Source organism: Falco peregrinus, chromosome 4 (assembly GCF_023634155.1).
Source record: "Falco peregrinus isolate bFalPer1 chromosome 4, bFalPer1.pri, whole genome shotgun sequence".
NCBI classification, from domain to species: Eukaryota; Metazoa; Chordata; class Aves; order Falconiformes; family Falconidae; genus Falco; species Falco peregrinus.
Genome location: NC_073724.1, coordinates 49,622,389 through 49,638,386, shown reverse-complemented (window position 1 = coordinate 49,638,386; position 15,998 = coordinate 49,622,389). Strand labels below are relative to the sequence as shown.

Genomic DNA, 15,998 nt, shown 5'->3' with positions numbered 1-15,998 from the left:
GGCTTACATGAGAAGAGAAAAGCTGGCCTAGAAATATGTTTATATGTCAAATGGTTTCCGTTTGGTAAGATTTCATGCAATTTTCCTCTACCGAGATTTCAGAAATGAGTCAGGTGATTGTTGAGCCAGTTCTAAACAGGAAAGTTATCCCACCTGCTATGTTAGCAAGAGCAAGGATAGTCAAATGGTTTTAGGTAATACTAAGGAATAGCAGAGATGGTTAAATTAATCATTAGTTCTTTATTGTAATTTTCCACTTAATTGATGTTTGAGCAGCTGGCTTTGTTGTGTTAGAGGTTTTTTTCCTAATAGCAATTTTTGTAGTGTCTTCCACTAAAACAGTGGCATCATGTTTTTAAGACCATTATATTGGAGAATACAAAAACCTGGCTTTGTACATGTCATACTCTTTTTCTGGAGAAAAACATCAGAACAGCAGGGTCTGCAATGTGGAAAATGGTGAGCACTTTTTCAGTAGCTTGTTTAGAAATACCTGCATTTTTAGTGACCTACTTCAAATTCTAGTGGCCATGAGTCCCATACCTAACTGATTTGTAAATCTTGGTTGGAGTGTGCCAAATGCCTAAAAAAAGAATCAAGTGAATCGGAGATGTCTGATATTTGAGGAAAGACTGACTTTCCAGACTCTCCAAAACACAAAAGCATGTGAAAAGAAAACAGCCCAATATCAACAGCTGTCTCCCAGATGTTCCTCAGTTCCCGTTGAAGCAGTGAGAAAACATCATTTTATGTGATGAGCTCCTTGCCTGCAGTGCCAGGCTCTGCCCTTCCAGAGTCCTGAGCTCTGGGGAACCAGAGTAGGTGAGCCCCTGGCGTTTCCCACCTTTTATTTTCACTCTCTTACTATTATTGCCAAAGGGACATCCATCCCTATGTTCTTTCTCTTTTTTTTTTAATGTTGTGACAAGGGAAGTGACAGCTTTGTGCGTGCCACGTGTAAGAGGCACACAGCTATATGCAGCCCAGTCAACCTCAGCAGCCACAAAGACACAGCCAAAGAGACTAGCAGTAAGGCCACCGTGTCTCAGCGTCTTTTAGACATGTCAAATTTGCTGCAAATATGCAGATCCGCTGGGCTCCCACAGTCACCCTGCGTAAATCCAGCAAGCATTAGTCCAACTAACCATTGTAAGTTTGTCCAGGATGCCTGGACAGGCAATGGTGTGGGCCACCAGAGGTTCAGAGTACAGAAGCGCAAGAGGCCACCAGCAGCGCTCCAGTCAGAGCTGCAGGGAGGTCCTGAACTGCACAGAGTGATTTTTAGAGCTGAAGGCTGTAGGGCTCGGGGGAGAGAAAAAAAGCTGTCAGTAAGGCCAATGATAGGTGAGTGTATGTGAGAAAATTTTCCCCAGATTTAACACGATCCTAAGTATTTCAATAGTCTCTGAACCATTCTGTGCACCTAAAATAACATAGAGATTTGAGACTGTTGTGTGCTCTTGATTAATTAAGGGTTGTTAGGAGTCCTACTGAAACTATTTTGCTAATGTTTGTATTATAAAGGTTCTGTGAGAGTAATGTGAGAATAATAGGAATAATCCCATCATCATAACAAAAATTAAAGGGAGCTCTGTAACTGCTTGAGTTTGTGATTCAAAAAAGAATAGTTCTGTTTTTCTGTTCAGCTACATTTTATATTTATTCAGTAAAATTCTCCAGTCCTAGTTTAGACTTCTGGATCAAACACAAAGTCATTTTTTAAGAGTTTATATAAGAAAAGGTAATCTTGGTATTAACAGAATCATTCTGATATTGAACTCACTGTACTGAGAATAGCATAGTTAAAAAAAATAAAATAAAATCAAGACCTGACTTTAATTTCATTTATGCTTTACCTGGGTTTATTGCAACTTAGTATTATATTATGTAGTGTAGTTTTGGCGTCATCCTTTCTTGACTTAATTTTATTGCATTTCAACCTCTACATACAGATTTCTACGTCGAAAACCATAATAAATCACATTTCTATCAATACGTAACACAGGTAACATGAGTACACCACTCTACCAAACTGAAACTATAAATGTTTTGTGTTGACAAGCTTATGATTCTTGCAGCCACATCCAGAGTCTCTTTCCAAGGATGTTGCTTCTGTACTGATGCAGGCTGACGCAGAAAGTGATATTGTGAAGAGCAGAGTTAGTATGAGTAGGAAAACTACAAGGCACAGACAGAAAATACCCTTTAGTCTGTTATAAAAGCTATGTTATTCAAAGGGAGACTGAGAAAATTAATTCTTTTTCATTCCTGAACTGCAAAATCATGCGTTTTAAAATGGTAATAGAAAGCAGCAGTCTAGTTCGATAGGCAAATTAATTGGAACTGAAATATTAGCCGTGTGCTGTTTTATTTGGTCTGGGTTTTTCCCAAACTGAAATAAATAAACCTATACTGAATTTTAAAATCTTTTCACACTTTTAATTTCCTGTAAATACTGTTTCAGATGTTCTGGATTACAGTGGAAACCTGTGTATTTTTTCAGCTGAGAAGCTGAAAACTTAGCGACTGATTGCTGATGAGAGTACTGATGACTTAAGAACATCCATAATTTGAAAACTTGAGATATGTCACTATCATCTATTAAACATATCAAACTCTTTTAATTTTCTTCCCTATGTTCTCATTCAGTGGCAGCATAAATTGAGACAGATAGCACTCAGCAAAGCCACACAGCTTGGTGTTGATGCCAGTTTTACCTTCATCACAGGTCAGCTGGAGGCATCGCTAATTAAATCAAAAAAGACGTTAAATGCTTTCTATTTGAACATGCTATGGGGCAGAAGAAATTGTGGTTGAAGCAGTAAAACTCCATCCTGGAACATGTAGGGCTGGAACTCGGATCACAGGGAGCTCTTATTTGGGCCATATGGAGAAGGAAAACAGGTCACCTAACACAAATACAAGTAATTTGAATTACTTTAACTGCTTTCACAGGAGCCTTTTAAAGAGAAATTATTTTTTTTTAGGACTCCCAACAGGATAAAGATAAATTAACCAAATAAACAGACACAGGGCATCCTAGATCCTGGACAAAATATTTAAGCAAACTGATCTGTTTGACTTCCTTGCAGAATAACCGTCAGGGTTCCCCAGGGGAAGAGGGACAGCACCGAGCAATCCCTAGGCATCATCCAAACCCCTGAAGTCAGTAAAGCCAAACTACTGTGAAAAAGAGTAACTCGGATTTCCCTACAAACTATGATCCCTTTGGCCCATTTTTGTAAAGCTTGTAGTGAAGGCCCAAAGCAAGAGGCTACCACCAATTTTTAAATCTGTTGGACTCTAATTAGACAACTGAAAAAGGCATTTACAGACTGCTGACTACCAGTCAAGTTGGGAAACCCCAATTAACAGTGTAGCATACTGAGGGAAGACGTTCTCGTTAATAACCAGTAATGACAGCCAGGGAGCTAAACTGGTTCCCAGAGGTTCCAGGAACCCAGAAGTTTCCCAGAATTGCTACCTTCTTGCCGGCTAACAATTTCCTCTTCAAAGTCAGATCATCAGGCACAACCATACACAAGAATAAATTTCAAATGAGTTATACGTTCTGGCATTTGTCTTTCTCCCATACAGGCACAGTAATGTGTCCTGGAAATCATTTGCATCAGAAACTCCCAATTTACAAAATTATCTTTAGAAAAAGTGATGGGACGAATTTATAAAGTAGGTGCAGTGCTTGAGCCCTCAGCATTTTCATTTGCACATGCCAGTACAGATTTGCACATAAGACTGAAATGAATAAAAAGGCATACAGATTCTCAGTCCCAAAACTATATTCTGTGCATGAAAGTGTTGCCGCCTTATGAAGGCACAGCAGAGCTGTAAGTGTTTTGCTACAATTGCTGTCAGAGGGTATTTCTGGGGAAAAAAATAATCCCCAGTTAAAAATAGGTCTCAAATTTTCTAGTTCATTTCTTCGCCTGACTGAGCTATGAAAGATTTAGTTCCCTAATTATACTGACACAATGGCTTAACTTGTTGAGTTGCAAACGCTTGCTGTTGTTCTTAATCAGCATCTCTAGCGCAGCAAGAGTAAATCTGTGACAATGAGAGAAAACAGAAAAAGATTCATAGTTTCTGCCATTAAAAACAATTATTTCCCAGGCATTTTAGTGTTGAGGCACTTGTACTCGAAGCTGTGAGACCCCAAACACATTACCATTGGAGTAATTTTTCTTTGGCAGCTACTGTAAATTGCCAGGCAGCAGGAGGCTCGATGGAGGTGCTGGCTGTTAGTGTCGCGTAAGCCCGTTTCTGGGTTGTGAGATGGCTGTCTCACTGCTAATGGGATAACAGAGCACACTACGCAGGGGAAAGGCTAAAAGACTTCAGGTTAGAGTCATCCTTGGGATAACTTAGAAAGACTCAAGTTATATTAGCATTGAGTTGGATCGTGGAATAGATGTTTTCTTCTTTCATTGCTACCGATTCACCTGAATTTCCACTGTTACACTTTCTCTTGTACCTCAACAAATACATAAACTCGCTTTGCTCTGCCTTTCACCTCCTGCGTTTTCTTGCTGCATTTCCTAGTAGCGTTTTCTATCACCTTCAGTAACGGCATTATCTTCCTTTCGTAGAGGAAGTTAGAGGAGCTCACAAGATCACTGATGTCATAAAAAAGACCATGTTTTAAATTTAAAAAATAAAAAAACCCAAACAAAACAAACACCTGCTTTCAATTTTTATTTTTTTTCCCATTTCAATACCCAGATCTCACATTCTTGGAAAAGCCACATCTTGGAAAACCACAGACAATCCCTACTCTGACACTATGTCATATATTAGTAATAGATTCATTTAAAAAAAAATCAGAAGTGGAAATGAAATGTGTATGTTTCCCTTGGGTACAGAAGAACTTTCCTGGATGGGTACCCCATCAGGCTGCTGCAGTCGGTTCAGCGATGCCAGACTGTGCCATCAAGAATCCCTCAGCCCAAAAGCAGGCTGCCAGTGCTGGATCTGGCTTCATCCGACCACTTCCCCAGCCCACGCTCTGTGCCCAGCTCTCACGTCAGGCAGCGGAGAGCAGCAGCGTGCCTAACTACAACTTTACCAGTTCTTAGTTAAGAATGACTGGAGAAATTCAGCAGAGAGAAGGGAGCAACACACCCCCTCCCTTCCAACTCCACACATGCTACTTGTCCCCAAACTCAACTGCCAGCTCCCCTCAGCCTGCAGGGGCACTGAGGGGGCTCGCGCCTTCCTACTGCCCCGGCTTTTTTGGAGGGGGCTGTTGGATGGTATGATTTGCATGGTGTCTACTTGATTATATTAACCACAACCTGAATCTGTACACCTGGCTTCTCTCAAATCAACCCACAGAGAAACTCAGAGGTCTGGACTTGTGCCAGTTTGACTAGCAGAAGGACTACACAGACCAAGACAGCTGTGAATGTCACAGTTCTCCTGCCTCATTTCGTCTTTCTTGCAGGTACTGAGGAGTGACACTGAATGTACGTGCAGAGAGCTAAATTACCACCTTCTTCATGTGGCTTTGCATCTGAAGCCCCTTCCACCCGGCAGCTTGCCAGCCCCTGGGTCAGAAGTCTCCTCCCTTTTTGTCTGACTTTCCACTTTCTTCAGATCCTCTAAATTTCTGCCGAGTCGTTCAAAACTTCTGTGATATTTTTGATGTTTTGCAGGCCCTCAATCTCTGTTCTGCTTTGGGGGAAACTCCACTGTGAAAAACCCCTTCTGTGCTGGCCACCTCAGCTGGAGTCAACAGCTTCTCCATCCTGCTATTCTCAAAATGTTCCTTCTGAGATGTGAGCTGCCAAGACTGGTCTCATATGGGAAACGTGGTATTGCACATGTTCAAACATCGGATGACAACACAACTTCAAAATAAAAATACTGTCCTAGTTTGTTGGCATCTTGAAGCTTTTTTAGCTGCCATTAACCACGGACTTCCTTTTGGCTGAAGTCTGTGAGTGACAATATCTGCAAACAGAGAGCTCATTAACAGCCAGGATGTTTGAGGGCAGTGCTCCCCTCTGCTAATATTTATCAGCTAATCAAGCTATTTTTAATCACAAAGAGCTCTTTGAAAACGACAAGAGCATGCGAGAGCTGAAAGATGGCTAGATATAGAGGCAACTATTTCTATTTTGAAACCTCTGCTGAGAAGATAAAAATGATTCTGAGGCTGAAATGCGGTGTTCCAGCTTTTACTGTCTCTCTTGTCAGTAGAAGTACCATGGGAGACAGAAGAGCAAAACGTAAGTTAGAGAGATAATACACAGGAAGCCAATGTTATGTTAGATTAAAAGCAGCCAGTACTTTCAGTGACAAGCTTGGAAACTAGAAAGGAAATACTGCTATACTAAACTATGCAGAACACGTTATGCCTATATTCTTCCCCACCCCCACTCCCTTTATAAAACAACATAAAACACAGAATTATCACCAGGAAAAGGCAGGAGCTAGATGCCAAAATGGCCAGGCTGCTTTGCAGACCAGCGAAGAACCTGCCTGCCTCTCTTGGGTCCTGAGCTGTCCTGTTCTTGGAAGGCGATCCAGAAGATCATCTGTATATATAAATGGTGCTTTATGGTTCATGGAAAAAGCCTAAATGGGGGAAAATCACCCCCTTCGCTTGTGCTGGAGAGAACAAATCAACACAGAACTGAAAAGCAAGAAAAGTGAAAGCTGATCTCTTCCCAGCTCCATTTGGACCAGCAATCTACTCCCCAACGCTCATACGGGGTAGTTCTCATGACCCCTCAGGAAGGCTGAAGCTTGGCGATTTCAAGCCTAGCTTAGCTCAGGCGCCTGCTGGGTGGCAGAATGAATACCAGCTTTACTGGAATGTCCCTATGCCAAAAAAGCCCTAACCCAAAACAACTGAAGTAAACACTTAGAGCCTAATCCTCTTTCAGTAGAGGAACTGATGTGAGGGTGCATAACAAAACATTTACTGTGATTCTTTTTTGGTTTGATAATCTTCTAACAACTGACTATGTTTTTTGTCTTAGTAAAGATGTAGCCTGTGGTAAAGTGATTTGTGTCTTTCACTTGTTCCAGAACAGTTGCCACAGAAATTTGTAGCTTCATTGTCTGACAAAAAAATCAGCATAAAAAGTAGTAAATGTAGTTTTATTGCTATGGTTTCTCATTTGTCTGACCGGCTGTCTTACTCTGTGAGATTTTTCATTCTTTTCAAGAGAGCTTTGCTTTAGTTAGGCAGTTTTAAGACCTTAATTTTCATTTTTAGACAAACGTGTCACAGAAACGAATACAAAACTAGTTTAAGGTCATGTATTTTGCACTGTGGCTCCTTCGTCAGTGATGGTGCTGATGCTACTGCCAACCCAATATTTTATCTTACAAAGGGGAAAGCCCAGCAGCTCAGTTATCCATTCTAATCCGCACTTCTCAGGATCCTATCTGGGTAATTTTTCCAAAATTACTATTTTGCATGACGCCACAGACGCTGGAGAGATACCTCTCAAAATACTAGCTATGCATGTTCTTTGGATAGGGGAAGATTTGTTGTCAAGTCTGTGGCCTGGTTTAGGCAAGCGTGGTTTTATTCTGTTGTCCGCCTTTAGTTGCTTGAGGGTCTGGATGAAATGCTGGCCTTTACAGAGCCAGAGCTGAAACCCACACTGGTGTATCTTGCTACTTAAAAAGCCCAAAGCCATAACAAATATAAGCAGTGACATGTATGTTGGGGCAGAATTTCCCTTCCAATGCCATCATTTCTAAATTCTTCTGCTCAGGAGCCTTCAAGTCTTGTTTGGCACCATCTACTCACTCAGCACACCATAAACGGCAGGAAGCCCAGTCTTTAACACTTATTTAACAGAGGTCAAGTAAAGTGTTAGCAGGCAGACTGCTGGCTCGCCACCTGGACAGAAGAGAAGCATGCTTTTTCTTTCACATTGCTTTGTACTCCCTGTATTCTGCCCAATAAATTTGAAATGAGATTATTCTTTAGCTAGACATTCAGACTGTGTGCAGCAGCTGCAGACTTCGTATCTATATATCTATACTATAGAAGGAGCAGTTTTAGAACCTGTGTAACTAGCGGGTCATTTCTGCATCCTGTTGTATGTGGTATCGTTGACCAAGGTTGTGTCACGTGCCTTACCACAGGTGCATGCATACCGCACGGTCTGTTCTGAGAGTCAAAGCATCACACACTGGTGGTGAAAACTCTGTTACCCTCGCTGTATTTCACTCTACACCATACTCAAATATTAGTAGCGTTTTACAGAGGATTCCATCCACTTCCTAGAGGTTAGGACAGTCAGCAGCCCTCACTACACAGTCAGCAGGTCGGGGACATTGCTTTCCTGCCAAACAGATGCCTGGGATCGTGGTCCATCACTTTCTGTGAGGAACTTCCAAGGTCAGCCAGGGGCTGGGCATTTTGAGACTATATATTCTAATTTAAACACCTGAAGCCAACCTCTTGTTGGCTCTTCATCCCACGAGAGATTTATTCAGGCAAATCTCAGACATCTAAAAAAACTAGAAGTCTTAAGTCTGAGCCGGTAATGTTATGCTGCCGCTGCAATTAATAACGAGAAGGGTTATCAGAAGGCTATCGGACATCCAAGACAGGTTGAATGTTTCTCCGTGGGCGCCCATTTCTTCCTACCAACCGCAAAGGGTGACCAGCTCAGACGGACACAAAACTTTCAGATTAATAAACTGGAGCAACGAGTCGCGATCGAGATGTCCGTATCCCATCAGCACACACACACACAGACAAAAGCGCGGCTGAGCAATCCCGCCGCTCTCTACAGCGCCAACCTGCAGTATCCCTGAAACTCCCTGCAGATTTTAACAGCTGCCATCCGTCCCAAAATCGCATTCGCGACTCGCTCCGCTACCCCAGCCTGTTCTTTCTCTGGGGACCCGGCAGGCAACCGGGCCGAACGCTCCTCCTCGGCACACGCTCAGCCTGCCGGTACCTGCCCCGGCTAACGCACCTCCCTTGCGGTGCGCCCTTTGCCGGGCGGGGTGAGTCCCGCGGTGCCGAGCGCCCCCCGGCCCTGCCCGAGGGGAGGAGGGGGCCGGGCGGGCAGGAGGAGGGGGCGGGCGAGGGGCGGCCCGGAGCCCCGCGCAGCAGAGCGGCGGCAGCCCGGGCCCCGCCGGCGGCGGCTCTGGGGGCGGCGGCGGGGGCAGGTGCGGGGGCTGCCGCGCCGCGCCGCGAGGAGGAGGAGGCGGCGGCGGCGGAGGAGGAGGCGGAGGAGGAGACGACAGCGACGACGGCGAGGGCTGGGCGGGCGGCGGGGCTGGCGGCCCCGAGCCTGGCCGGCGTGCCCGTGGGCGTGCTCCCGGCGGGGAGGGCCGCCCGCAGCCCACACCCCCCGCCGCCGCCGCTAACTTTGCCTCTTCGCGAAGAGCCGCCATCCGGCAGCCAGAGGGTCGGCGGAGCCCCGGCGGTCCGGAGCCGAGCCCCGCGATGAAGGGCCGCCGGCGGTGGCGGTGGCGGGGCTTCGCCGCCGTGCTGGTGCTGTACACGCTGCTGCTGCTCCTGCTGGTGCCCTACGCGCTGGACTACGGGGCCAGGCGGGGGCGGGCGGACGAGGAGCCGCTGCTGCGGCGCTGCCCCAGCCTGGAGGAGGCGCTGAGCGAGTGGGGCTGGGAGCAACGGCAGCCGCCGCTGGACGAAGAGGAGGAGGACGAGGAGGGCGGCGGCGGCACGGCGGGTAACGGCAGCGCGGCGGCGGCGGCGGGGAAGCGGCACATCTACCTGCACGCCACCTGGCGCACGGGCTCCTCCTTCCTGGGGGAGCTCTTCAACCAGCACCCCGACGTCTTCTACCTCTACGAGCCCATGTGGCACCTGTGGCAGGCCCTCTACCCGGGGGACGCGCTGAGCCTGCAGGGCGCCCTGCGCGACATGCTGCGCGCCCTCTTCCGATGCGACTTCTCCGTCCTGCGCCTCTACGCCGCCCCGCCCGGCCCCCGCGACCCGCTGGCCCCTGCCCCGCCCGCCGCCGCCAACCTCACCACGGCCGGCATCTTCGGCTGGCGGACCAACAAGGTGATCTGCTCGCCGCCGCTCTGCCCCGCCGCCCCGCGGCCCCGTCGGGAGGTCGGCCTCGTCGACGGCGCCGCCTGCGAGGAGACGTGCCCGCCGCGGGCGCTGCGGGAGCTGGAGGCCGAGTGCCGCAAGTACCCGGTGGTGGTCATCAAGGACGTGCGGCTGCTGGAGCTGGGCGCCCTGCTGCCGCTGCTGCGGGAGCCCGGCCTCAACCTGCGGGTGGTGCAGCTCTTCCGCGACCCCCGCGCCGTCCACAACTCCCGCCTGAAGGCCAGGCAGGCGCTGCTGCGGGAGAGCATCCAGGTGCTGCGCAGCCGCCACCGCGCCGAGCCGCGGGGGCCGCCCCGCCAGCAGCAGCAGCAGCTACTGCTGCCGCCCGGGCTGCTGGGCGGGCGGGCGCCGCAGCCGCAGCACCGTGCCGAGTTCTTCCTCGGCGGCGCGCTGGAGGTGATCTGCCAGGCCTGGCTGCGCGACCTGCTGCTGGCCCGCCGCGCCCCGGCCTGGCTCCGCCGCCGCTACACGCAGCTGCGCTACGAGGACCTGGTGCGGGAGCCCCGCGCCCAGCTGCGCCGCCTGCTACGCTTCGCCGGGCTGCCGGTGCCGCCCGCCCTGGAGGCCTTCGTGCTCAACATGACCCGCGGCGCCGCCTACTCCTCCGACCGGCCCTTCCTCATCTCCGCCCGCGACGCGCGGGAGGCCATCCACGCCTGGCGGGAGCGCCTCAGCCGCCAGCAGGTGCGGCAGGTGGAGGCCGCCTGCGGCGAGGCCATGAGCCTCCTCGCCTACCCCCTCAGCGGCGGCGACGCCCGGTAGCGCCGCCGACCCGCGGCCGGCGGGGAGAGCCCGCCGCCGGGTGAGGGTGAGGGCGCGGGCCGGGCGCGGAGCTGCGCCGCGGGCGGGCGGGTGGGCGCCGGGGCTCGGCCCTGCCCCGGCGGGAGGACGGGCGCTGTGGGGCAGAGCCGAGCGCGGCGGTTCGCAGCCGGCGTGGCGGCGGCCTCACGGGCCGGGCGCTGCCGCGGAGGGCGGCCCTGGCGGGAGCGGACCCGCCTCGCCTCAGGCACGGGCAGCGCTGCGGGGCCCGGCCCCCCGTGTCCCCCCGAGGCCTCCCTGGGGGCCGCGGGCACCCCGCGGCGGGGCGAGGGTCGCTCGGGGGTGCCTGTGGGCACGGCGTCGAGCTCGGAGCCCTTCTAGCGGGACAGCACGTGCAGCGCCTGGGGGGTTCTTCGTGAAAACTGCGCCGAAGCTTAAAAATCCCACCGAGGCAGGCTCCCAGCAAGGCACCGGGCGCTGGAAAGGTGTTGCTGTGAGAGCATCGCTGCCGCCGAGCGCTGTGACAGGCTGGGCTCTGCCCTGTCCCTGCTGGAACACCTGCGGGGGGCTTCTGTGAAGGTGGCTGCAGAGGTCAGTGGAGGCCTGGGTGGGCAGGAGGTGCCCTCCGGGCCGCTGGCGCCCTGGGGAAGGGGGTGCCAGCTGCAGGAGGGGGAACCGTGTCCGACTGGCTGCATCCATCGTCCAGAGCCGCAGGGTGAGTGGTTACGCAGAGGCAGTAAGCGTTGGCCGGCTTACGTCTTACAAAGGTGTTTGCAGCAGAAATGCTGTTCAGAAGAAATCTGTAATTCTTTTTAAAGTAGGATTTTTTTTTTTTAATATATTGATAGCGTTAGGCAGTGATGCTCCTGTGAGATACAAGTGACTAACATCTTTCTTGGGGACACGCGTAGCAGTGACTGTAACTGGAAGGCGAACGCTCAGTATTTCCATTTTGTTTTCTCAGCCAGATGAGAGAATCACTTTTCTTCCCTTGCTTCCGGGCTGACACATTGTGCTGTGCACAGGGTCCTCCTGGTCACATCCCTTCCGAACAATAACATCCTCTCAGCTGGTAACTCCTGGACAAAAGCAAGCGTTTCCTAAGAGGCTAAGACAAATTAATGGTGACGTTCCAAAATAAAAACTTGTATTTAAAAAAAAAAAAGAAAAGAAAAGAAAACCTTAAGTTTTATTTTAGATTTTAAATGCCGTTTTCCTGTGGATACCCTGCAACTTGTATGAGAAGGGTGTGCATGTGTGTGTGCATGTACAAATACCTTTTCTTTATTTCTTAATTTGGGGATAGAAGGTTCAATTGTAATTTAGGGATGCGGTACTGTAACTGTACTTAGAGACTGCTTTTGAGTCCATTACAGTCTGGCTGTGTTTAAACGTCCCTGCAAGAGTATATAGGGTTATAGGGATGTTTACGTGCAGTCCTCAAATGCAAACTGAGAACATGAACTTCAAATGGAGGATATTCCAGGATCAGGAAGAAAGCAATATTTAGGTATAAAAGTGCTGGAAATAAAGGCAGTTCAAAGACATTCTGTTCTCGTGGAGGAAATGTTTGAACTGCGTTGTAGGTTTTTGTGCTCTGCATATTGTGCTGTAAAACATGTCAGTGAGTTAGGATGAACCTTCATTTATTTAAGCTCTTTTTCTTCCTTGACCCTCCCACAGGACAATGCGTTGGCACACGTTTCTTTTGTTATCTGACAGGAAAATGTAGTCATAAAAATGTTTTTGAGTAAATCTGTCCATTTAACGGCAGCATGCTTCATACAATTCTGCGTCCTTTGGCTTGTGCTTGAAGTAAAAATTACAGGGGCTTGTTCTGTGCTGGAGCAACCTTTCTTATTATCTAAGGGACGTTTCTGTATTCTTTCACAGGCGCTGTGAGACCAAAATTTGTCGCTGGGTGTTCTAGTGGTATTTAATAATTGTATTTGTATAGATGGACAATACCTGTCTTAATGCCTTGATGACCTGCATTGGCTAACCTATTTTGGAAAGCTTTTCTGGGAATACACCCAGCCTGGCTTGCACTGACAGGTTTGGGAAGAAAATAAGACTTTCTTGCATGCCAAAAGATGATACGGTACTTACATTCTTGTGTCAGATGGAGATTGAAATCCAGTGTACCCTGATGATCTTTTTAGCAAGTTGCAGTCACGGATTTGTACAGTGCAACTGTTAAGCATTCACTTCACCTTGACAGGGCGTCTCATCTTGCTGTTTCAGGTGGTAAATGCCTCATAAGAAATTTTTAGAAATCCACGCTTAGTTTCACTTACGCTGGTTCATCATGATGAAGAAAGAAGTGTTACCATCTAGTGTAACTTGATGCTTAACAGCTGGGAGGAAATCCACTAATTGCAAATTATTTAGTATTCTCTGAAGCAGTTTCTGTGTTTGATGTAGATGCGTTTTCTGTATCAAGGCTTCTCTCAACAGAAGTTGCTCACTAACACAATTGCTCTTTATTAGTGATTCAATTTTTTTTCTCATCCCAAGCTGCTCTTGTAGGGTTTTTTTATATACTGTGAAAAGGGCTCTGTTGGGCAATGTGTACAAAATACAGCAAGTGCAATTCGTGGGCTGCATTCAGGGCACCTGAGTTCAGTAGAAGACTCTGCAAAAACAATTCAGAGGGAATTTCCAAAGCTGAAAAAGGAGTAAGTAGCCCAGAGTGGGATCTTAGAGCAGCATGTGCAAGAGCATCTAAGACTGGATGACAGTTGCTTAATGATTGAAATTGTGACATGTGACAGTCACTAGAAGGCTTTCTAGAATTCCCCTGCCTCAGGAGGACAACTAAGGCTCACCAATAAATGCATCCCATTTTTCTCTCCAAGGTGTTTTGGTGGTGTTGGAGAGCGTCGTTTACAGCATATACTTGTTGGCCTTGAAACTCATACCCTGAAGAAAAAAAAATGTACTGTCAAATGTCAGTGTGGTACTTCCCTGAAAAGACAGAACAAGTCTGATTAGGACACCCAGCGTGGAGTTTCACTGGCAGAGGTCTCTGGAAGTTAGCAGAATTTGCTGAAAGCGGGATGTCTGTGGTTAAACTGCATTTTGAGAGCAGCTGGATGTTTATGGCTCGGTCACCGGCTTTTTTACTTTAATTGGGCTCAAGTGAGACTTTGAAGTGAAGTCCCAGTTCTGCTAAACGATGTAGAAAACCGAACCATAATGCATCCTTTAGAACAGAGGATGGCATGATAAGCAAGGGAACAATAAACACATCTTACAGCCAAGCTGGACTTGGCAGGCTTAGAATCGGAGAGCAGGACCAAGCCACGGAGTTTTAGTAGTTCAGGCTGAGATTTGGGAAAAATGCCTAGTTGTGCTACATTACATATAATGAATTAACAACTTTCATGTATTAAGAAGACATAGTAGGAAATGGGAACAAACCCGACAAATGCTCACAGGACTTATTTCCATTGTCTGTTTTTACTTTTGGTCATCATGTATCTGCCTTAAGGAAGGTAGAAACTTGAGTATTGGAATTGTACGTAAAACGCTGTAATATTTCCACGCTGGGATTGCTCTCTTACAAGATTGTCTGTATTTAAATTGTTGCTTTTGGGGAAACAACTTTTTGACACTTGTAGTGACATACTTGGGAGAAACACTGGAAGTCCAGAAGTCCAGAGCAAAGAAATACTTAGCACCGCCTTCCTTTTCTCCCTAGAATATTACTGGTGGAGTTCTTGTAGATACCTGTGGTACATACATACATATTTCAGATACAACATAAATGGTTTAGTAGCTCCCTCAGCTGCAGTATCTAACAGAAGTGTTAGAATGGTCGTGGAGTTACTTAACAGTTTCACTATTGCATGGGTCATTTTAGCCCTCCCCCCACCCCCCACCTCCATCAGACCGCACATCAAGAGAAGTTCTGAGTTTCTCCATTAAGTTCTCAGTATCGCCACTTTCTGTAAGCCCGATGATAAAAAACCAGTGCAAAATGTCTGGATTTATTATGGTAATACAATTAAGCAACACTTTGGTGAAGAACGAGTTCGTGAAACGCTTAAAACAAGCCTGACAGCGCATTCTGTTCCTTTCTTGAACACGAAGAGTTGCTGCTGAGACTCTGATGGTAGCTGAAGTATGGGGACAGTAAGAATGGTGCATGTTATTTCTCAGAATCACCTTGCAATCCATGCAGCACTGGGACTACCTTAGCTGTTATTTTGCCATTCCTGTCTAACTTGACACGACACCTGGCACTGCGGAGGAGGAGATGAGAAAAATACGATTGTCAAAGCAAATCTTGCACTAGTAGAAGTTTTCAACACCTCATGGGCAATCTGTGTGTGAGTGAGGGGCTGGGGTCCAGGTTGTCCTTCTCTTGACTGTGGTTTAAAGAAATTAATATTAAATCCAAACTTGTTGAGGTGGTGGGTTTCAATGACTAAGGGACCTGTCACTTGTCGCTGAGACGTACCTTTGGCAGTCTTGGCTCTGGACAACAGGCTGGAAGCTGATTAACGTTTTAGTACTTACAGTCTGTCTGGGTATTGAGTACTGGGGAATTCTTGCTTCCAGCACTGAGGCGTTAAGCTCTGCTGCTGACCTGCAGCGCCTGCAGCGCTATTGCTTGCTGTTGGTAAATGGGAATCGGGTCTTTCCCCAGCATTTCCAAATTTGTTGCCCTGTTTCTAGTTGTCCAGCTTTGCCAAACTTCAGCCATACGTACACAGAAACTTCTTGGGCTTAAGGTTTGAGTCTCTTTGGGGAACTGCAGTCAAAACAATGCATGTTCTTTGGAACCCAGGCGTAGGATGCGGTGCTTTTTTGCCTATGTTCAAATACTCTCAGAGATGTTTCTTTGAAATCATTTGTTGCTTCAGTACCTTGGGACAGGAACTCAGATTTGGGTAGGGGAAACGGCCTCTGTGTAGAGGATGCCCCCGTGTTTTGTTTTTACCTTTGCCTTCTATTCTGATTTGGCCAAATAAGTTTATGTTTGTAAAAAAAAATATAGCATGTGCTCAAGTGGTTTTGGTATGTGTGTTTATCTTTATAGCAAATAAAATCTGCATTGGTTTTATCTGCAGTGAGCATGCTCACACCTCTTTCTTTCCCATAGGAAAGCTCACTGTGGTACAAGACATAACGGCAGTGGGAATCAAAGCCATGT

At 47.7% G+C, this 15,998-nt stretch overlaps 1 protein-coding gene across 1 annotated transcript; it reads left to right on the top strand.

Moving 5' to 3' along the window:
- Positions 1 to 9,274: 9,274 nt before the first annotated feature.
- CHST7 (carbohydrate sulfotransferase 7) lies at positions 9,275 to 15,914 on the top strand. The gene has a single exon (XM_055802810.1). It carries the CDS (start codon positions 9,443 to 9,445, stop codon positions 10,838 to 10,840), a length of 1,398 nt encoding a protein of 465 aa, XP_055658785.1. The 5' UTR covers positions 9,275 to 9,442; the 3' UTR covers positions 10,841 to 15,914.
- Positions 15,915 to 15,998: the final 84 nt, after the last annotated feature.